Source organism: Helianthus annuus, chromosome 11 (genome assembly GCF_002127325.2).
Source record: "Helianthus annuus cultivar XRQ/B chromosome 11, HanXRQr2.0-SUNRISE, whole genome shotgun sequence".
In the NCBI taxonomy this organism is placed as follows: Eukaryota; Viridiplantae; Streptophyta; class Magnoliopsida; order Asterales; family Asteraceae; genus Helianthus; species Helianthus annuus.
Genome location: NC_035443.2, coordinates 105,659,337 through 105,682,218, shown reverse-complemented (window position 1 = coordinate 105,682,218; position 22,882 = coordinate 105,659,337). Strand labels below are relative to the sequence as shown.

The following is a 22,882-nucleotide window of genomic DNA, read 5'->3' as shown; positions in this document are numbered from 1 at the left end:
ATTGGCAGCTACCAGCCCCAACATTTGCACTTGTGCGTTCCACCAAGTCAATGCAACGCCTTCGAGAGTACCAGTGGCGTACTTAACCCTACGAGCCTCAGGGCATTCACACATTTCGAAGACTGACTCGAGCTTCTCGAACTAGTGGAGGAGTCCAACTGCCCCTTCAGTGCTACTGAAAGTACTAGGACGATAGTCCATGAAAGTCTTGAAGCACAGGTGGCTGAGTGTGTTGACCTATTGTGTATAAGAACAGGACAAGGTTAAACACAAGAGTTGGTTTAGGAGTGTAGGATCTAAGGATCCTAGAGTGAGTTACGACTACAGGGTATACCTCCTGCTTGTGTGGCTGCAAGTGCCGCAGCAACTTGTTGGTTAATAAGAGCCGTCAGCTAGGCTTGTGTCATGTTAACGCGTCCACTCATGATCTTCACAAGTAAGAGAACACAAGTGAGAAGTGCGTCATATCAATACGCAAGTGTGGAATGACAGAAGAGTGTGAGCAAATAGGGTTTTCAAATAGTAGTTGCTACGTTATCTAAGCATACCATGAGCAATGTAGTATGTATCTAACAAGTAGGTAATGTAAACATGAATAGTATCACCTATCGTGTTGAGTCTTGCACGTGGAGCGAAGCGTCGTTGTGGATCATTGAGCACTGTACAGGTTATAGTCTGATTTTAATAAAAACCTTTTTCCTTTATTAAAACCAAGTTCACTATAACCAATGGCTCTGATACCAATCTGTCACACCCCCAAAATCCACACGCGGAGTACCACTGCCTGGAGGCGTGACTGACCAGGATCAAGCCACCAATCATATTGAACATAACAAGTAATAAGTAAAATTCAACCACACAATATGTAAGGTGTTTCAAATCAAAAACATAGTTAAGTGTTTAGCGGAAGCATAATTATAAAACCCAATGTAAGTATTAAGTACGAAATAAAGTAATGTTTTTAGCATGGCACACACTGCCATGTCCCACAACGACCGCGCCTCCCTGTGCAAGCTCCATGAGTACCTAACGACCTGCAAGGCATGTAACAACGAGTCAACAACAAAGTTGAGCGAGTTCACAGTTGGTTGTTTAGTTATAGTATTCGTTTCGTAAATCATATGTTCGTTTTGTAAACCATGTATCATATTAATTCGTATTGCGGTCTCCCAGACATGTGTGCGGAGATTAGTGGGGGCTTCCCATGTTACTAGACTGTGTGTATCGACTGCTACGAAAATGTAATAGGTGCCCTAAGTCAATGTCTATCAGCATTGACCCTTTGCCCATAGTCCATTAGTACACGCCCGTTCGAACGACACGGTGTGAGGTTTGTTAAACCAAATAGCGCTATTAACTAATGACCCACTCGCCATAGGCCTCGGCGATTAAGTCGATATAAATGAGGGACTTCATGATAGAGGTTTGGTCCAGTGTGTATTCTTAGCATCCTACCCACGGAGGATGGTTGTAGTTACCGTTTAAATGATTAACCCATTCCCAACCCTTGGGAATCCCATGCCTTGGAAAGAGTGTGAACTCACCTTGGTTTGCTCGGTATGCTAAACTATGTGCTCACAAGAAATCAGGCAAGTCCTATAGTATGCACGTATTTTCAATCAGTTCAAGTTCGTAAAGTGTCGCATGCATTCTATGACACAAAGTGTCCTTGGCAGTTAACATCATGTATCACGTAAGCAGTAAGTCAATATCATGGAATTCATGCTTCTCATAAATGTCTTTCACAGTTTATTCTAACATGGTTGTTCGTTAACAGTCTTGGTAAGCTTAACAGTGTTAATCAGGATTATCAGAATTAATATACATAATAAAATTAACACACTTAATGTAGTTATTGTTTCATAACAGAGTTAAATCAAAACTAACAGAGTTATCATTTATAATGAGCTTAACATACATAACCTGGTTAACCTAACCCAGTTAACATATTAACATAATTGACATGTTCATCAGCGTTAATAAACTTAACAGGTTTACTAAACTAACAGTGTTACATGCTAAACAGAACTACGGTGCCAGACATCACAGGTGACGAAAACAATTGCTTGGCGAAATCCCTGTCTGGCGAAATCCCTCATGCGACGAAAACAACTGGGATGAAAACACCTGTTTTCGCAGGCTTCAGTGCTGTGTTTTCGTTGGTCCCTGTGATTTCGTCGACTGGTCATCGTCTTCATTAACGGTTAACCAACCCAGCAATCTTAATCGATTATCATTGTTTTGCCCTTACTATTAACCATATAGTTGTTAATCAATTATGACAATCACCAGTACTACTAATCATTATAACAGAAGCATCACAGAAGCATATATAATATCTAACATGAACCCTAGTTTACATACACATCCAATCGATTAACATAACCATCACGAAAGCGAACATTTTCAGTATACTAGCATGCCCTCGGACTATGATCCCATCAATATCATTCAGGATTAAACATTCAATCATCAATCCTAGAACCCAAATCGATATCGTGTTCCGCATATAGTTACGTAACCAAATAAATCAAGTATATAGAAATTAAGAACTAAGCAACCAAACGTATAAATCACTAACCGGAACTATGAATGATCAAACAAAGGAAGTTGGGCTTCGAAGGAGAGGGGACGGCTGTCGGGTTCAAAGCAAAACGAGAGAGAGGAGGAGATGTGATTAGGGTTTCTGTCAGTTATTGATTTCGCGCACACGCTAAAAACAATTCCTAATCTGACCGATACTGGGCCGAAGCCCAACTGTTTTCGCCGACTAGCTCCTGGACGAAAACACTAAAGTGTTTTCGCCAGGTAGTGTTTTCGTGGAGGGGGGGTGTTTTCGGCTAAGGGTAGGGGTTTTCGGCAAGGACTCCCACATTTGATTAATTATAAAATATAAATTAACACCACCACATTATAAACATACACGAATAATGCACACCAAGTATATATAAAACACACTGCAAATAGGTACAAGATTAAATCAAATAGAGACCTTGAAAACTCGGGTTGTCACATTATCCCCAACTTGAAAGAAATTTCGTCCCGAAATTTAGCACGTGGTTACTGAGGAAGCTAGTTGTGTTGCGTTGTTTCCTGGTTTTCCTGGGATGTCACATCATCCCCCCGTTGATTTGGAATTTCGTCCCGAAATTCCGCAGTAGCTTCAGCCTCAGTAGTGGTTGCACTGTTTCCGAACAACTGGGGATACTTGAGTTTCATTTGGTCTTCTCGTTCCCAGGTGAACTCTGGGCCACGACGGGAGTTCCAACGAACTCGAACAAGAGGTATTCTGGTGTGCTTGAGGACCTTAACATCTCGGTCCGTGATTTCAACAGGTTCCTCGACGAATCGCAACTGATCGTCGATAGTGAGCTCCTTCAAAGGAACTATGAGGGTCTCATCTGATAGACACTTCTTCAGATTTGACCCGTGGAAGACGTTGTGAACTCCACCAATTTCTGCTGGCAGGTTCAGTTTGTAGGCCACCTTTCCTATTTTCTCTATGATTTCGAACGGTCTGACATATCGCGGATTGAGGTTGGCTCGTTTGCCAAGACGAACTACACCCTTCCAAGGTGAGACTTTGAGTAGTACTCGATCCCCAACCTGGAACTCGAGTGGTTTCCTGCGCTTATCAGCGTAGCTTTTCTGACAGTCACGAGCTGCCGCCATACGTTGTCGTATCTGAGCAATTCTTTCCGTTGCGTCTACTACAAGTTCTGGACCCGTGATCTGACTATCACCCACCTCTGCCCAACAAAGAGGTGATCGGCATTTACGCCCGTACAATGCCTCAAATGGAAACTGATCGGCATTATCACCCACCTCTGCCCAATAAACATGAATAGTATCACCTATTCAGTCATTGATGTATTGTTTATTATTTAATTATACCTTTGAACAAATTTTTAGGCTTAAGCAATGCGAACACAACTGGCAAAGCTTGAAGCTCGCCTCGAAACTGAGACGAAGGAGAGGGAAGATCTTAGAGTTCATCTTGAAAGTGAGAGAAAAGCGAGAGAAGACCTCCCACAACACATGAAAAGAGAATTCAAGACTTTACGAAGAATTGGCGTCCTCCTCATAATTAGTTAGCATTTGATTATCTTTTTAGACATATACGCACGTTAAACGTTTGTTAGTTTTGTGGTTTAGAAACACTAGAAATGGCGTAATGTACTGTTTTCGAGTACGGTGATTTTAAAACAGGTTTATTAATATTTTCTGTGTATTTTTTTGCTGATTTTTATGCAATTTTCAGAAGAAAAAAAAACAGGTTTTTTAAGAAAAAATAAATTTTCCAATTTTTTTTATTTTTTATAAATATTTCGTTAAAAATGCGTTGCAACTTCTTTAGGGGATGTGTAGGAAATGCGTTGCAAATAAATTTTTCCTGGAGTTACGGAATCGTAGGAAATGTGTTACAAATTTGTAACACAATATTTCTGTTGCAAATAAGTTGAAATTTGTGTAGTAAATGCGTTGCAAAAAGTTTTTCACGAGGCTTTTTCCAACATTGGGTTTTTGTGACAAATGCGTCGCAAATTCGGATTTACGACACATTTGTGACGAAAAAGCACGTTGAAAAGTTCCAATTTTTCTAGTAGTGAAAGAGTGGATAAAGTTTTAATTGAAACTAAATTAAATAGGTAATTAGGTAATGATTGAGGGGCTTCATTCCATACCGTAGACTTTATTTGTAAAAGGCAATGGAGCCTTTTATCATACGTGATGCCTAAGTGTTGATAGTGTGTTGCAATGGAGCCTCCCATACCTCGCAGCCTAACTAATTTATATTTATATAATCATCAAACCAAATATGATGGAGACCTCTCCTTTTACCACCAAACACATGTGAAAAGTAGGAGTGACCTCTAATCAATTATGATCTAGTGTTTTTATATCGTTGAACGGAGCTATAAGAGGACAGTGTCTTCCTTCGAAATCCGACAGAAAATTCATCCAAATCAATTTGTACTATTTGAATATGAAAATACAAGATTTGATCATCTTTCCAAATCCGTAAAACTGAAAATTAAACTAAAATCGGACTAACATTCTAACTTTCTAATGAATAATAAATTCAAGTAACGCTAAAAAAAATTTAACAATCAAACAAAAAAAAAAAAAAAAATACCAACTAAACTAACGTTGTAAGTTTTAACAACTAATCAAATTCAAATAACTTAACAAGCTAATCATATTCAAGTACAGCAGGTTACGCAAAGTAGTTGAGTAGCAAACTAGGCACCAACAACTGAAATTTAAGGCTGGAAACGGGTTGCTCGGAGGTCTTTGAGGGGTTGGAAAGGGGCGGCCGATAGTGTGAACAGTGAGTGACAAAAGGTTGGAAGTGGTCGGTCCTTAGCGGTCATGTCTTAACACACGCGCTAGGGGGGGGGGGGTAAATTGACCGATCTTTGTTTTAGGAAGGAGATATTATGTTTACAGATGTGGTTGAGTTGATTCTTAAGTTTAATTCAAGTTGGTAATGCCAATAATGAAAATGAAATAAGTCAGTTTATCAGTTGGTTGTATTCTTGTCTCAATTAGCTTCATTATCTTATCTTGGGTCGATTTATCGAATGATCAAATATCGTATATAAGACTTTTAACTTTTCAAACTTTCATGCGATATCTAGACTAGTATTTTCGTCATTGTTATTTTATAGACCAATGACAAATTATGCGTTAGGATGAAAAGGAAAAGAAATGTATTTGTAACACCTAAAACTTGCAATACGTTTAGGTAATGTTTGGTATGCAGGAATGAGAGGTGGAATCAGGGCCGGCTCAACGTTTTGAGAGGCCTAAAGCGAACTCAAATGCGGGGCCCTTTTCAGTATTTTACTATACTGATATTATTTTTTGTTGTTGTAAATCAAGTATATGATGGTATTCTTATATATAATAGTGTTGTTTTATAAAAAGAAACTAGATTATGATGTTATTATTATATGAATTATTTTATTTTCAAGTCATTTATGTTTACTGAAAAATTTAAAACTTAGTAAATAAATCATGAAAATAAAAGCTAATATAACTATTTCTAGAAATAGAAAATTAACCGCTAATGCAAATACATAAAAAGAGAAACAAAAGAAAATAAGAGAAATAATGCAAACATATGAAATAGGAAATAGTATGTAGTTGGAATCTCAAAAAGAAAAAGAAAAATAAAAAATCATTTATCTTTATTGACTTAAAACTCCTTTGTCCAGTCATTCTCTCTAAACCAACCAATAACAGAATAATAGCATACATTTTTTACTCAAATTGGGCCTTTGAATAGTGGTGGCCTAAAGCAAAGGCTTTAGTTGCCTTACCCTTCAACCGGCTCTGAGTGGAATGGAATGAATGATTACGAGGAAATGAAGAAAAAGGTGTTTGGTTGGTCAATGGAATGGAATCACTCATTCCAAAACTCATTCCATTCCCTCAAAATCATTCATTCTATCCCCCATGTTTTTTTTCCATTCCATCCCTTCTTGCACCATTCATCAACACCACAATCCACCACCTTCACCACAAACCACCACCCACCACCGACGCCATCGCCGCCACCCGCCACCACCTCACTCCGACAGCCACCGTCGCCGCCACCACCCACTCGCCACCGTTATCACCCACAGCTGCGACCAACCACCAATGCCACTCGCCGCTCACCACCATCGTCGACACCACCACCACCACCGCCACCACCAACCGCCGTCGCCACCTCTGCTGCCACCCACCACCAACGGCCACCTTGCCGCCACCACCACTCGTCGTCACCGCCGCACCGCCACTCGCCGCCACCACCACCACTCACCGCTGATTTTATTACTCCGTTTTTCTTGCCTACCGAACAATACACGATAATAATTCATTCCATTCACACATGGTAACCAAACAAGACATGGAATGGTAATGATCCATTGCATTCTCTCGTCCATTCCATTACCTCGTCCATTCCATTTCTTCGTCCATTCCATTACTCCATACCAAACAGACAAAGTATTTAATGAATTAATGGATTTAATGAAATGAGTTTTAGCTTATGGAATAGATTTGGCACCAAATAGAAAGTTTAGGATGGGCTATAGGTCTCTAATCCTTGCTATATAAGGAAAAAGATGAAACCCTAATCTTATTTTGTCCATCATCTCCACCAAATCTAAATAGAGGTTAGAGAGAGAAAGTGAGGAACAAAAATAAAAGTCAAAGGAATTGAAGATTTGAAGCTTGGGATCTGTTACTCATAGTTCCTACATCATTATAACGTTATTTTAGTGGGAGATTCAGGTAAAAATACTACTAGTTTTGTTTTTTAATGGTTTTAGGGTTTTAGGTTAAATATGTTTTTTATTTATAAATCAAAACGGGTGGATATTATTGAGTTAATGAACAATGGATTTTGTTTCATGGAAGTCAAACAAACATTTTGGGCATAAAAATGTGATTTTAGGCTAAAAACGTTCTTGGATAAGATGAACTCGTTGAGGGTGGCGACACTACACCGACGTGGGAAATTTTGAAGATAATGGTGTCGATTTCATTGATAACCAGTGATTGGTGACACGAGTCATGGGTGACCGTTAGTGTCACTAGGATTGGTGGTTGGCGACACTCTCATAGTCGCAAGTAAGGAGGTTCGCAGCAGTGTGGGTATCAAGTCCTAACGCGAGTTAGGCAACATTATGCTGTGTTAGTGCATATTTTGTGTGTCCGCCACTATGCGGATGAGCTAGATAGAGCGTGTGTTGAATATTATATAGACGAGAGTTAGATTCGAACACATGAGATTTGGTGCTTAGAAGTGCTTCGTATGGATGAGACTCATCCGCACGGATAAAGTCCACTTGCACGAACAAGACTCATCCGCACGGATGAGTCATGCCTATAAATAGGTTCATGTTGTCAAGTTTTGGAGTTTCCAGAGGGGAAATGCTTTCTCCAGCTTGTAAATGATGTATACTCTTTCAGTATGAATAGTATGAATGATGCATATTTGTCGGATCTTGGATTCTCAATTGGTATCAGAGTACGGTTTCTGGGGGAACGCCGTAACCAAGTCTGACCAACTCAGCGCGGGCCCGGTTAAGACAACGTAGTCTGGGCAGATCTTGGCTAGGGCAGCCGTTTAGGCGGTGTGACATTGGGTCACTCAAAAAGAAAGTCACCGTTCAAAAAAAACATAAACCACGTATAAACCCGTATATACAGTGTTAAACAAATATGTTTGGTTCTCATAGTTGTTACTTCAAAATTGATACTTAACGGGTAAAAGCCAAGCAAAAGCAGAAGTAATCTAAATATAGGTTTTGTTATTATTAAAACAATATCAATAACAAAACCTATATTTAGATTACTTGAGAGACTGAACCGACGGTGAGAGACTCTTGAGAGACTGAACCGACGGTGAGAGACTCTCGAGAGACTGGCGATTATGGCGATCTTGTGAAAAACCCTAGCTTGTTCTTCTTCGTCGTCCTACTCTTGATCAAGACTGATGAGAGATTAGGGTTTGCCGATTCCTTTATTGGTAAGGGATCTTGACGATACCCAGGTTTCTAATTGATCAACGCTGAGTGTAGGTCTTTCATTTTTTCTATTAGGGTTTTTCAGTTTCTTCAGTTTTTTCGTCTTCATTGTTTTACGTAGCATGTCTCTGTTCATTGATTGTTGATGAACTCTAAACCTATTAACGCTCAAGATTTGCGAGGGAAACCTCCAAATCTCCTCAAGGGACTCGGCAAGAAGATTGTGAACAATGACGGCAACCCTATGTTGCCTCGTCGTGGATTACTAAGAACTCCAAGAACGATCCGAGACTGATTAATATTATTGATGAATTAAATAAGGTTACGGTGCCTGTTCAGTTGGAGACTAATTTTATTGCAGAAAACTCAAACTCAGTTGAGACGGATAACGCCTTGGATGACCAGCTCATGTATAAGGGTAACTCAGTTCCGTTGGAGAAGAAGGCTGATAGTGTTGGTAATGAGGCCGAGGGTATTACAGTTGTTCCAGGTTCGAAGGGAGAGGGGAGTACTTCGAATACTATGTCTTATGCTGCATCGGTCATGGTAGGTCAGCCCAAAAAGGTAAATTTTAGATCCCTTCAAAGTCCTGGTATGCATGAGGGTTGTGATGTGGTTCTCCCACGTGAGTCTGTCCGTGCGGTGTAAGATAAGTTAGCAAATACCTTATATGGATACTTTTTGGGTGATCGTGTAGCTTTTCCTGTTGTGGATTACTTTGTCCGGAATAATTGGAAGAAATTTGGAATTCAAAAGTCTATGATGAACGCTAATGGGTTTTTCTTCTTCAAGTTTTCGGATGAAGCTGGTATGTTGAATGTTCTTAAAGAGGGTCCTTGGAATATTCGGTCTCAACCGTTGTTTCTTAATATCTGGAATCCAACCACTAAGCTAGAAAAAAAGGAGGTTAAAAATGTGCAAGTGTGGGTTAAAATACATGACGTTCCTATTGCAGCCTATACGGAGGATGGGCTTAGTATGATTGCTACAACTATTGGTGAACCGAAGCTCCTAGATTCGTATACAACGTCGATGTGCATGGATGTGTGGTGGCGTAGTAGTTATGCTAGAGCTTTAATTGAGCTTTCAGCTGAGAAGGAGTTAAGAGAAGAGATTACCATGGCAATTCCTGAACCGGAGGGGGAGGGATTTAAACTATGTTTAAAAATGTGCAAGGGAGGGATTTATTATGAAGGACTCGGAAAATCCAAATGACAAAAAAGGGGCAAGCACTCCTTCTACAGTGGTTAATGATGGTTAGTCTCGCTGCTTGGAATATAAGGGGGTTGAACCGCCCTCTGAAACAAACAGAGGTTCGTCAGGCAGTGAAGGATTATAATCTAAGTTTGTGTGCTATTTTAGAGTCTCATGTTGATGTTGGAAAGCTTGGTAAAGTTTGTAAGACCGTTTTTCATTCTTGGGATTGGACGTCCAATGGAGATCGGTGTGACTAAGGTACTAAAATTATTATTGGCTGGGATCCAGCTATTTTTGATGTCATGGTCTTGGCTCAATCTGATCAGGTTATGCACCTCCAACTTATTTTTAAGTTGGACAAGAGAATGGTTTTTTGTTCGATAGTTTATGCGGCCAATTATTATGTTTCCCGTAGAGTTTTATGGCAAAACCTATCCATGCATAAATTTCTGGTTTGTGACACCCTAGGGAAACCAGTAAACGATACAACTTAACTAGCTTCCTCAGTAACCGCATGCTAAATTTCGGGACGGAATTTCTTTCAAGTTGGGGATAATGTGACAACCCGTAACTTCAGGTTAATGCCTTAACCTAGCGTAGTTAATTTTATCATGCAATCATTTAGCATTGTTGGAATTATGTGTTACTTTACGAATAATTTGACAAATACATGAACTTGATGATGAAACTGTAAATTGTATGTGTTGTGCGTGTATTATGTAATAGATAATACTTAGGGGTGTTTAGTGTTAATAATGAAGATAAAACAAAACTTCCCAACCCTAATCATTCTCACCAATTCCAATCATATGGCAGTGAAAGTTCTCTAATCATTTAGGTGCTGTTTGTTTTTTCAGAGGTAAAACGTCTGCAGTCTGCAGACCATATCTGCAGACATCTGTAGCAGAAGAGGTGGACCAAATATCTGCAGTCTGCAAGAAGAAGACTGTTTGTTTTTAAACTTCTGCAAGCTGCTGAATGGACTAAATAAACTGATTTATTAACTTCTAGAACAAATAAAACTATTAACACACTTAAACGAAACAAATAAAACTATAATTCTTTGTCTCTATAGAATGCAAAAAATATACCCGTTGTATAACTTCAAGTTAAGACCTCACCAAATTAAGTTTAGCAACTTCGATTCTCTAATTAGGTTTAACACTTCTGACTTAGAAAAATATATAGAAAAAACAAAAACAATTATAATAACTAATATGAAAAATAAATAACAAAATAACCCTATGTTTATAAATATAAACAAATAATAATGAAACAAATGTTAAGAAATTGAAGATGGAAAAGACAAGCTAAGAAAAACAAGTGTCAGGTTTTACTTTTCTATTTTTAAAGTTTCTCTCAAAAAAAAAAAAAAAAACCACAGTTCTCCGACCTCTACCGGAAAACAACAACAAAACACCAATTACTGAGATAACTGGAAGGGTCAAAGTTCGCACCCGTTTCTTCATGAAGTACTCAGACGAAGAGAAACTCCGGTCGGCCGGAGGGAGTGGACGGTGGGCACAGGCCCACCCTACCTCCTTAATGAATCCGCCACTGACGGCGGCTGGCTGAGGTGGTAGAGTGCCACGGCGGCGGTGAAGGGGTGGAGGCAGGAGGCCGGCGGCGGTGGAGGGGTGGAAGATAGGTGACGGAGGAGGTGTGTTAGGGTTTTGAACCTATGTGTTTTGTGATACAGGTAAAAAGAAGAGGGAGAAGAGGTTAGAAGATGACAACCCAAGTCTGCACCAAAAAGAGGATACACAGATGTTTTTTAATAAAAGGTCTTCTAGAAAACAAACAGTCTGCAAACCCATACGTCTGCGCGTGGTCTGCACGAGGCAGACATAAGTGGTCAGGAAGCTCTTCTCCTAAAAAACAAACACCACCTTAGGGTTTCACCAATCTCTAAACTCTTGATCTTTGATCTTTCAATCTTTCCAGAGCACACGCCACGTCAAATCTAAGGTAATGTTTTCATCATACGTTGTTATTCTTATTCAATTGATCTCATGCAAACCCTAGTTCTCCAAACAATGATTCTGTGATTAGTTGATCTTTTAGATTGTTTGTAAGATGATTTGTAATTGTTTGATGATTTGCCTGTGATTAGGATCAATCCACATGCTAGAATAGTTAAACTTTTGGTTGATTCGTATGAAAGAATAGGGTTTTGATCGTACTGAATTATTGTAACTGTTGCATCAGAAACCATAATTTGGCTTGTTGATTTGTAGTGTTGTTGTTTGGGGTTAACAGTCCAGGCTTTGTGAAGTCACAAGTCTGAGTTTTGTAAATATGAATGGTCTGAGTTTTATAAATGATAAATGGTCCGAGTTTTGTGATAGGCTTGGTCCGAGTTTTGTGAGGAGGTGTTGGTCCGAATTTTGTAACATGAACATGGTCCGAATTTTTATAGGTGAAGTATGGTCCGAATTTTTGATAGTAATGTATGGTCCGACCTTTTTGATTGAAGCATGGTCCGACTTTTGATACCTTGTATGGTCCGAGTTTCATGGTGCCTTGTTTGGACCGAGTTTTGATTGAATGATATATATAGTCCGAGTTTTATAAGGGGATGTTTGGTCTGAGTTTTGACTGAATGATATATATAGTCCGAACTTTACAAGTGATGTATGGTCCGAGTTATTATGTGATACAGGGTCTGAGTTTTATGAATAATACATGATCCGAGTTTATTAGAAGATCCTTGGGTCTGAGTTTTAGTTATTGTTTAATGCTAAGTTCAAAACCATGTATGAAGAACACCTTGCATGCCACTGTATGTTACGGTATGATACTGTGTATTACTTTATGTTACTGTATGTATGTGTAATCTATGTTATGTCAATCTGTAAACAATTATCACACGGAACACAGTTGTTTGGACACCAAGGAATTGTAAACCTTATTTGAACGTAAACACTCACATTGAGTTTATGTGCAATGTACCTTAGGTTGTGTGTACGGACCTAACCATTAATTAACACTAGAAGCACAATAACAAACCGAGCAAACCAAGGTGAGTTCACACTCTTACCAAGGCATGGGATTCCCGGTGGGTAGGGAATGGGATTGAAGGAAAAGGATTGATGAATTATTTGGATTTACACTGTTACTAGACTATCTACCATCGTCCTCGGTTGCGAAGGACCCTTACGTAAAACCTACGTAATACTTGTGCTTACTACTGTCCTCAGGGTTCGAGGGACACTTACGTAAAACCTACGTAAACTCATACATACTACTGTCCTAGGGTTATGAAGGACACTTACGTAAAGCCTACGTAAACCCCCGCGTACCACTGTCCTCGGGATAAGAAGGACACTTACGTAAAACCTACGTAGACCTCGTACGTACTACTGTTCTCGGGTTAAGAAGAACCCTTATGGTTACCTCTAGTCTAGTACATACACACATGGGAAGCCCCCACTAAATGAACATACAATTGACTTAGTTAATAACGCATGGTGATGCAACGAACTTACTATTACGAACTTATTTACTGTGAACTCGCTCAACTAGTTGTTGACTTTCTGTTACATGCCTTGCAGGACCATAGGTACTCATGGAGCTTGCACGGGAGGCGCGGTCGTTGTGGGCACGGATTGTGGATGTTATGATAAACACTTTAATGACATTTTAACTTAATACTATGTTGGGTTTTACATTATTGCTTCCGCTACACGTTTGACTTTGTTTGGTTTTGAAAACGCCTTTCATATTAATGAATGACATTTACTATTTATTTACATGTTCAATATGATTGGTGGCTTGATCCTGGTCATGTCACGCCTCCAAGCGGTGATACTCCGCGAGTGGATTTTGGGGGTGTGACATGGTTGACAATGATCCTTGGTTCATAATGGGTGACTTCAACTCTGCGCTAAATCTGGAGGATAAATCTATGGGGGCTTCGTCAATCTCTACTAGCATGAAGGAGTTTCAAACGTGTGTGGATGATATTGAGATGTTTGACATCAATAGGTCGGGTTTCCACTTTACGTGGAACCAAAAACCCAAGAAGGGCATTGGGTTACTGAAGAAAATTGATCGAGTCTTAGGGAATACCTAGTTTGTGGCTCTATTCCCGTGTGCGGTTGCTCTGTTCCACCCGTATAGACTCTCGGACCATTATCCATGTATCTTAAAAATCCCTGAAGCTGGTAAGTTGAAGCCGCGATCCTTTAAATTTCCTAATTTTTTGGTTCATAAACCTGAGTTTCTAGATATCGTCAAACGGACCTAGGATACTAGAGTTAATGGAGTGCACCAGTTCTGTGTAGTTAAAAGACTTCGGCTGCTTGAAAGACCTCTTCGTGCGTTGCTTTTTCAGGAAGGCAATCTACATAAAAAAGCCCAAGCTCTTCGTGAGAAACTTGATCTTGTTCAGCAATCTATTGATCGGGACCCTATGAATGTAGATCTTCGAGTCGAAGAAGCTAGTATTACGCGTAGTTATCAGGAAGCTTCGCTAGATGAGGAACGTTTTCTGAAACAGAAGTCCAAAGTGGTTGAGGGCTGGAGACATGAATACTGCTTTTTTCCACTCTTTGTTGAAGAATAGGAATCATCGCAGCCGCATTGATGTCATTCAGGATTCTGGTGGGAATATGTTTGAGGGTGATATGGTCCATAGAGAGTTTGTTGACCATTATGAGAACTTGTTGGGCTGTCAAGGGGACATTTCTCTTAGCCGGCGCCTGATTTGTTTACTAAAACCTTGAACCCGGCTGTTGCTGAGCATATGATCCGTCAGGTGACTGCAGAAGAGGTTAAAGCGGCTATGTTTTCTATTGGCATTGATAAAGCTCCTGGTCCCTATGGGTACACAACTGCATTTTTCAAGAGTGCTTGGCCTATTATTGGGGTTGATATTTCTAATGCTATCATCGATTTTTTTGACACTGGGAACCTTTTGCGCGAATTGAACCATACTCTCATTGTGCTTGTTCCGAAGATTCCTACCCCATCGGTTGTAACTGACTATCGCCCTATTGCTTGTTGCAATGTTGTGTAGAAGTGTATTAGCAAGATTGTTGCAGATAGAATCAAAGGGGTGCTGAATGATATTGTAAGTGTTAACCAATCTGCCTTTGTGCCAGGAAGGAAGATATCTGATAATATTTTGTTAACTCAAGAGCTCATGCATAATTACCATAGGAATGTTGGTCCCCCTCGTTGTGCGTTTAAAGTTGATATCCAAAAAGCCTATAACACTGTTGATTGGAGGTTTCTTAAGAATATTCTTCTTGGATTTGGATTTAATGTCAAGATGTGAATTGGATCATGGTGTGCGTCTCAACTACTTCGTACTCTGTTTGTGTTAACGGAAATGTTCATGGTTTTTTCAAGGGTAATCGAGGTATAAGGCAAGGGGATCCGATATCCCCGTATCTTTTTACTCTTGTCATGGAGATTCTGACGACCATTTTGCAGCATTCGATCAGGATTGAATCTTCCTTTAAGTTTCACAATAGGTGTGAAAGGCAGCAAATTATAAACCTGTGTTTTGCAGACGATTTGTTCCTTTTTACTCGGGGTGAAATTGCTTCGGCTAAGTTTATTATGTCATCCCTCGCTACCTTCACTAAGATGTCGGGGTTGGTGCCTAGTGTTCAGAAAAGCACGGTCTTCTTTTGCAATGTTCCCAGTTATATTAAGAGTGCTATCTTGAATGGTATGCCTTTTGTGGAAGGCACTTTGCCTGTGAGGTACTTGGGGGTGCCCCTTATTTCTTCAAGGCTGTTATATAAAGATTGCAATGTTCTGGTGGAAAATCTTGAGAAACGTATCATGCATTGGAGGAACAAGTTGCTTTCATTTGCAGGCAGGGTACAACTTATCGTCTCAGTTTTATCCTCTATGCATATTTACTGGTCCTTTGTGTTTATTTTGCCTACTCGGGTGGTTCATGATTTGGAAGCTAGAATGAGGAATTTTTTATGGTCTCAAGATAGCGTTTTCCATAAAGGAAAGGCTAAGGTTTCGTGGAAATTTATTTGTATTCCGAAGTATGAGGGGGGCTTAGGCATTAGACGGATTGGGGATTTAAATAAAGCTCTCATGACATCTCACATCTGGAGTATTGTTACCAACCGAAAATCTTTGTGGGTCGAGTGGGTTCACTCTTACAGGTTAAAAGGTAAAAGTTTTTGGAGCTGCACTGTCCCATCAAATTGCTGCTGGTCTTGGAGGAAGCTTCTTCATCTTCGGCCGCTAATGAGGAATCATATTTGGTCCGCGATAGGCAATGGCTCTAGAACTTCAGCTTGGTATGATTTCTGGTGTACATTGGGGCCGCTGGGTGAATTCTTGTCGCCTAGAACGATTACGAATGCGGGTTTTAGGCTGGATGCTTCAGTTGCTGATTTACAGATGAATGGGGTTTGGAATTGGCCTGTGGCTTAGAGGGATCTTTATCCAATTCTTATTCAGCTGGACCAGGTGTATACTGATCCAAATAAAATTGATAGGTTTATGTGGCGAGATGGTGATGATCTTAGTGATATTTCAGCTTCGTGTGTTTGGAATTCGGTCCGCTATAGAGAGCCGGATATAGCTTGGAGCTCTATTGTCTGGTTCCCTCAATGTATCCCAAGGCATGCATTCTTTATGTGGTTAATCATGAGAGGTAAGTTGCTCACACAAGATAAAATCTTGAGATGGGATTTGTCGCGCAGGAAAAATATGAACATGATGTGTTGCCTTTTATGCTACGCGAATTATGATTCCCATAGTCACTTGTTTTTTGAATGTAAATTCTCCTCCCAAGTCTGGCATATGGTTAGGCAAAAGGTGGGAATGGATTCTGTTCAACCAAAATGGGGGGGATATTGTGGATTGGTTACTAGCTCGGGCCCGGTCGAAGTCAGCAGCAAATTATGTAGCTAGAGTGTTAGTTGCGGCTAGTGCTTATGTTATTTGGCAGGAGCGTAATGCTAGGCTGTTCAAGAATCAGTTAAGACCGCCAGAAACTATTAGTTCGACTATCTTTCAAATGGTTCGATACAAACTGATGGGAGCGAAGCTGAAGAATACTGCTAGCGTCCAGAGGCTTCTTGGAGACTGGGAGATCCATAGCATTCATATTGATGATGATGGTGGTTGGTTAGTTGATGGTTTTGGTTGTTTTTTGCTAGATTAGAGTCTAGTTGCTTTTGTGTATTGGTTTTTTTTTTTTGTGTTCTTGGTTTACTTTCATGGGGCCTGTCTCATGATTGAACTAGTGTAGGGTTTCTACACTACTTGTTTTTTATTTGGTTGTGAATATATAGAATCACCGGGGTAGCCCTTTACCAAAAAAAAAAAAAACAATATCTGTGTAGTCATGTTTAGCACCGTAACATATAAAAAGTTAGCAAAATACGTATTATTAACCTGACTCGAATGATGAAAGCATTGGACAGTTCAATGATCCGACCGCTAATGAACACTTAACTATTTTCCTGCGTCATTCAAAACTGTATCAAAGCATTAAATCAAGCAATTTGTCGCCATTGTTCCTGAAACGTTTTATTTAACGCATTGATTTTGACATGGCGCTAGTCCTAGCACTCGTACCCCATTCCTTGGCTTCCGCAACTGCTCTTTCTCGGTCACTAGCCGATGCCTTATTGGCCTTATTGATATAACAAAAAGCTTGAGATGGAGATAATTTAATTGGAGAATCCACTAATTCTATCGTGTCGTCTATTTCGTCTCCAAGAAAAGTAAGAGCAGTAACCACATCGCTGATCAATGGTCGAGCCGATGCATCAACGTTTAGACACATGGCTGCAACTGCGATTGCTTGGTTCAAACCTTTTTCGGAGTAGTCTCCTTTTAATAGTGGATCGGCTAATTCCCTGAATCTTTGAGGGTTCTTGAAATTTGGAAACGCCTGCTCAATAATAAATTTAACATCAATCTCCTGCTCAATTATAGATTTATCATAAGACAAACTTATTACAGGGTGGGTGTTCATCGGACTCTTTAAATAAAAGAAAATACCATGCGATTTGAAACATATACATATATATATATATATATATATATATATATATATATATATATATATATATATATATATATATATATATATAGTTGTTTTGAACTTGGAAGCGGTATCTTAAACCTAACCCACCATTTACCTATACTATGTATTTTCTTTTTAATTTTGAAATACATGTGTATAATATTCATGAACCAATCTTATCATTTTTAAGCAATTAACATTTTTGAATTATAAATAAACCCGGTTCAAGCAGCCAGCTGGTTTGGTTTGTCGATTTTCGAATTAAAAAATGATTATCTTAATTTCCGTATAACCACACAATCTATTTCAAAACGTACCCCTAACTTCTAAAAGCAAATGATAGAACTAAGCAAGATGTAAATCAGTAATTACCCAAGAAACTAGATTTTGGTCTTTATTTCTCCTTCTTGTATCAATGGCTCTTCTTCCGGTGATGAGCTCCAACAATACTACTCCAAAACTGTAAACATCAGATTTGGTTGTCAACTTACCCGTTCTTTGATACTCAGGTGCACAATATCCGTATGTGCCCATTACTCGGGATGACACATGCGATTTGTCTCCCTCGGGCCCAAGCTTGGCTAACCCAAAATCTGAGAGTTTGGCATTGAAATCTTGATCAAGTAGGATGTTGGAGGATTTCAAGTCACGGTAAATAACAGGCGGGTTAGCCTTATCGTGCAAATATTCTAGACCTTTTGCAGCATCTAATGCAATTTTCATCCTCGTGAACCAAGGTAACGGGGCTTTCCCTCTTGGAAGATCTGCAAATATGTAAATGTAAAAAAAAAAAAAAAAACTAAGACTAAAATATAAATTTTACCATTTTTGTACATTATCTAGCTATGCTAATATCATAGATGTATACAATTACAAACTCTAGACTAATCTTGATCTTGAGTTTGTATACTTGTATAAGCTACCAGAGCATATGACCAATCGAAAATCAAATCATTTTCATTTATAATGTGAATCTTTACAAATCAGGCACAAACTTCCTAACTTCAGAAAATGTATACAAGTAAATGCTAAACCTACTACCAACTATCACACCAAGGAGCTGCACATATACCATTTTAATGATTATTATTTATAATGATTTAGATGATTGACATACCTAGAAGTTGATCTTCTAGTGAGCCTCCAGACATATATTCATAAACAAGAAGTCGTTGATCGCCATCTGCGCAATATCCTACAAGATTCACCAAATTTGGGTGATGGAGAAGGCTCAACATCAAAACCTCGACCAGGAATTCTCGGTTTCCTTGCAACCCGTTGCGATCCAGTTGCTTCACAGCCACAACCTGGATCAAAATAATCCATGTTATCTTGTTATAAAAGATTCAAGAATACGGGTAACAGTAACAATTTTTTATGTCATGTTTGTATTTTAATTCTAGTGAGTTTTATGAGCAAGCCGACCATATTTTTTAAGGTTTCTATATCAGCTTTGATTTGCAATATTATGTTTTTCTGATAACATAAGCTAGTTTTGTTTTCATTAAAAACACACCAATTTTAATTTGAAATGCAATGTTTTAAAACCCACATAATTTATGAGAACATAATCTAAATTTGTGTTACAAATACATTAATTAATATAATATAAGAATACAACCATAAACTTAATTGAAGTTCACATTGGGCTTCAAAATCGTTCGTTGAGCCTTAGTTACCTTTAAAGGCCGTGTATAATATCCAAGTGTTATCATCGTTAATTTTTCTTTGAATTTTCAAGTATAGTCATGAAAGATATAGATAAATTGAATATATATATAGAGTTCAAGTTGAGTGGTTTTAGTGTGTTACCTACCTAGCCTACATGTCCCCTTTATTTTGCCATGTATATATATATTCACCTGGGCGGTTTTAGCAAGTTTTCCTTTGTAAACTCGGCCGAATCCACCTTCACCAATTAGGGATTCTTGCCGGAAATTATTTGTAACAGCAGCTAATTCCCGGAAAGTGAAAGTTTGAGCTGCAATACTCTTATCGGGAGACGCTTTTATGGCAGCTTCGTTACTCTTAGGGGAAGCAGCATTTTGCATCTTGCCTTCTGTTTGTTGATCATCTATAAGATAACAAATGTAATATAAGTATTTTTCGCCTTCTGTTTGTTGATCATCTATAAGATAACGAATGTAATATAAGTATTTTTTTTTTTTTAATTTTAATCGAATGGATAATAGTTTTGCAATCATATTTCATATGCTTTTCAAAAAAATAAAATTAATTACAAGTATCTTGACCTTGAGGATCCATCAATCTTTTACATCCGATATATGAAAAACGGTGTTCTTGAATGATTAAGGAATGCTTACCGGTCAGAGGCGGTTCGTTGGACGAGGGTGAATTAGGTACATTCGGGCTTATCCCTCTTCGACTTGCATGTCTTCTTGATCTTGTCTTCTCTTTTGACGAAAAACACGAAAAACATTTCATGTTTTCTATCAAATCTGATTTCTTTAAAACATGCATTCATATGCTAGGATCAAGATCTATTAACCCTTCATAAATCCTTAAAGAAACATGAAAACTCTAATATCAAATCCTTCACATCAATTATAATTTCTCAAACTGTTTAGAACAAGAGAATTACGGATCGTCAAATCCTTTAGTTAGAGAAAAAAATGGGGTAAAGAAAGATGGGGCAATAGAGAAGATCCCAAATCATAGGAATGTAATTATAAATTCGAGTTAAAAGATTAGTGGTAAAATGACGTGTTAAACACATTATCTATATATTAATTTCAAAGCTAACGGCATATTAGCAAATAGTAAAATTATCAATATATATTAAATTTCCTTTTATACACTATCTTTATCTATATATTAATTTTCAAAGTTAATAAATAGTAGCAAATAGTAAAATTATCAATATATATTAAATTTCCTTTTATACATTATCTTTATCTATATATTAATTTTCAAAGGTAATGAATAGTAGCAAATAGTAAAATTATCAATATATATATATATATATATATATATATATATATATAGGGTAGGGTTCATTAGTAAACAATGATTTATGTGTGAACAAAATGAACTTATCCTGACCATTGATTTTGTAGATCTAAATTTTTTCTTTAATGGCAAGATTGTAATTATCTTTTGTAACTTACAACTATTTTAATAGACAAAAGGGTATAATTGTATATTTCTATTTTCATTTAATTAATTAATTAATTTTTTCTCTCTCCTGATTTCTCTTTCCAATTAAAAGAATATTTAATTACATTCTCTATATTTTTTTTTCTCTCACATATTACCCAACTTAATATTTGATAATTTTACAAAAATACAAACATTATCAAATATTGTTCCAACTAGAACACAATTAAAAATATTTAATTACATTCTCTATACATATATGTATTAGATCAATGTTTGATAAAAAATGTATAGTGGAAACAATATCTAGTAATACACAAGTGTATAAGTCTGATATATATTGACATGTATACACTATGTACTTGAATAATACACAGGTGTATACGTCTGGTATATACCGACCCGTTTACACATATGTACTTGAATAATACACAAGTGTATAAATCTGGTTTATACTAACCCGTGAAAACAAGATGTAATAATACACAAGTGTATAAGTCTTGTATATACTGACCTGTATACACATGTTAAAAATCATAATTTAATTAGGTTTAATATTTAATTTTAAAAAGAATATAACAGTTTATTTAAAAAAAATATTAGTCATTCAATCTCTTATAATTAAAATAATAGAGAAATAATTAAAAATGAGAGAGAGAGAGAGAGAGTTAATAGAGGAGAAAATTAAGGGATTTTAATTAAAAGTACTTGGCTAATGTCAATCTTACCCTTTTAATCTAAAAAATGATCAAGGGCCAAGATTAGTTCACTCAGTTCATTCTCAAAAAGTTGTTCACTCATGATCCTAATCCTATATATATATATATATATATATATATATATATATATATATATATTAAATTTCCTTTTATACATTATGAATAGTAACAAGATTTTCATATTATTACACTAATGCAAGTATCTGTATCTATTCAATGTGTGACACGTGTGAAGATATTTGTTTTTTCTGTTTTCACGTCTTTCTTTCATGCTTATGTTTATAATAATATAAATAAATAGTATTAATTTAATTAATACTAAACCTCATCCTTCAATTTCAAACTAGCTTTTTACCCACATGCGACCGGCGTTAATCCGCTTTTGACTTTTGAATATAAGGAATGAAGTAGCGATCCGCGCTTCAAATCCCAAATCGATTGACATGCAGATTCATAACAGAATTACACTTGTTGATAAACCAATATGTTACAACAAAATTTAAGCATAATATATATTGCTTATAGTTTTTACTCAAAATAATAAGTAACCAATTTGCAAAATATTACAAGCATTAATTTTGATGTTGTGTCAAGGGTGAAGAATAACCAGAGGCACCCAATGTTCTAATTTGGTCACACTTTGGCATAACCCAAAAAGATGTCAACTGTTCTCTTTTTCTTCATAATGCTTGTTTATCTGATAACAACATGTATGTGTAATATAAAATCAAAACAAACTAATAAATTAACAAAGTTAAGGCAGTCTTTTGATGAAGAAAACCCAAAATTAAGCATCTAACTAAATGAAATAAGTAATTATTTTAATCGTCTGCTAGTCATGCTTTGCTAAAGCATATCGAAAACATCAATGAAGCTTCTCCTCGTCATACAAAAACATGAGTGTGTAAAGGGCCGAAAAATAAAACTGTCACGATTGTATAACAATCTTCAATTTACACGTACCTTTAAGTTTTTCAGAGGTGGTGACAGATGGGTAATCCCAGGCCACTTCATGGTTCCTAGCTTTGAAACGAAACACACAGCTCGAAGGAGTCACCGGATTTTCGATAGGAACTCTAGCCGGCAAAGTTCATGGTTGTGATTTCTAAACTCTGTTTCTTGTCGTTGTGTTTTGATATGATCTTCAACATCACACATCATCATCGCCGTCATGAATCTCAGTATTCATCGCGAACCTAGGTTGTGTGGTTGACGAAAACAACACTACCACTTCCTATACACTCCAATTGACATCACCAGAGGAAGCTTTGTCCTAACCTTTTTACGGCCAGAGAGTTTGCGCAGTTATA

At 37.6% G+C, this 22,882-nt stretch overlaps 2 protein-coding genes across 2 annotated transcripts; one reads left to right on the top strand and one right to left on the bottom strand.

Moving 5' to 3' along the window:
* The first annotated feature begins 14,466 nt into the window (after positions 1 to 14,466).
* LOC110875849 lies at positions 14,467 to 15,000 on the top strand. The gene is made up of 2 exons (XM_022124043.1): positions 14,467 to 14,697; positions 14,740 to 15,000. The coding sequence occupies exons 1-2, from the start codon at positions 14,467 to 14,469 to the stop codon at positions 14,998 to 15,000; spliced, it is 492 nt and encodes a 163-aa protein (XP_021979735.1).
* Positions 15,001 to 17,076: 2,076 nt separating this feature from the next.
* LOC110877896 (probable serine/threonine-protein kinase PBL26) lies at positions 17,077 to 19,799 on the bottom strand. The gene is made up of 4 exons (XM_022126118.2): positions 19,599 to 19,799; positions 18,854 to 19,043; positions 18,109 to 18,500; positions 17,077 to 17,601 (listed from the first exon to the last, which is right to left on the bottom strand). The coding sequence occupies exons 1-4, from the start codon at positions 19,785 to 19,787 to the stop codon at positions 17,239 to 17,241; spliced, it is 1,134 nt and encodes a 377-aa protein (XP_021981810.2). The 5' UTR covers positions 19,788 to 19,799; the 3' UTR covers positions 17,077 to 17,238.
* Positions 19,800 to 22,882: the final 3,083 nt, after the last annotated feature.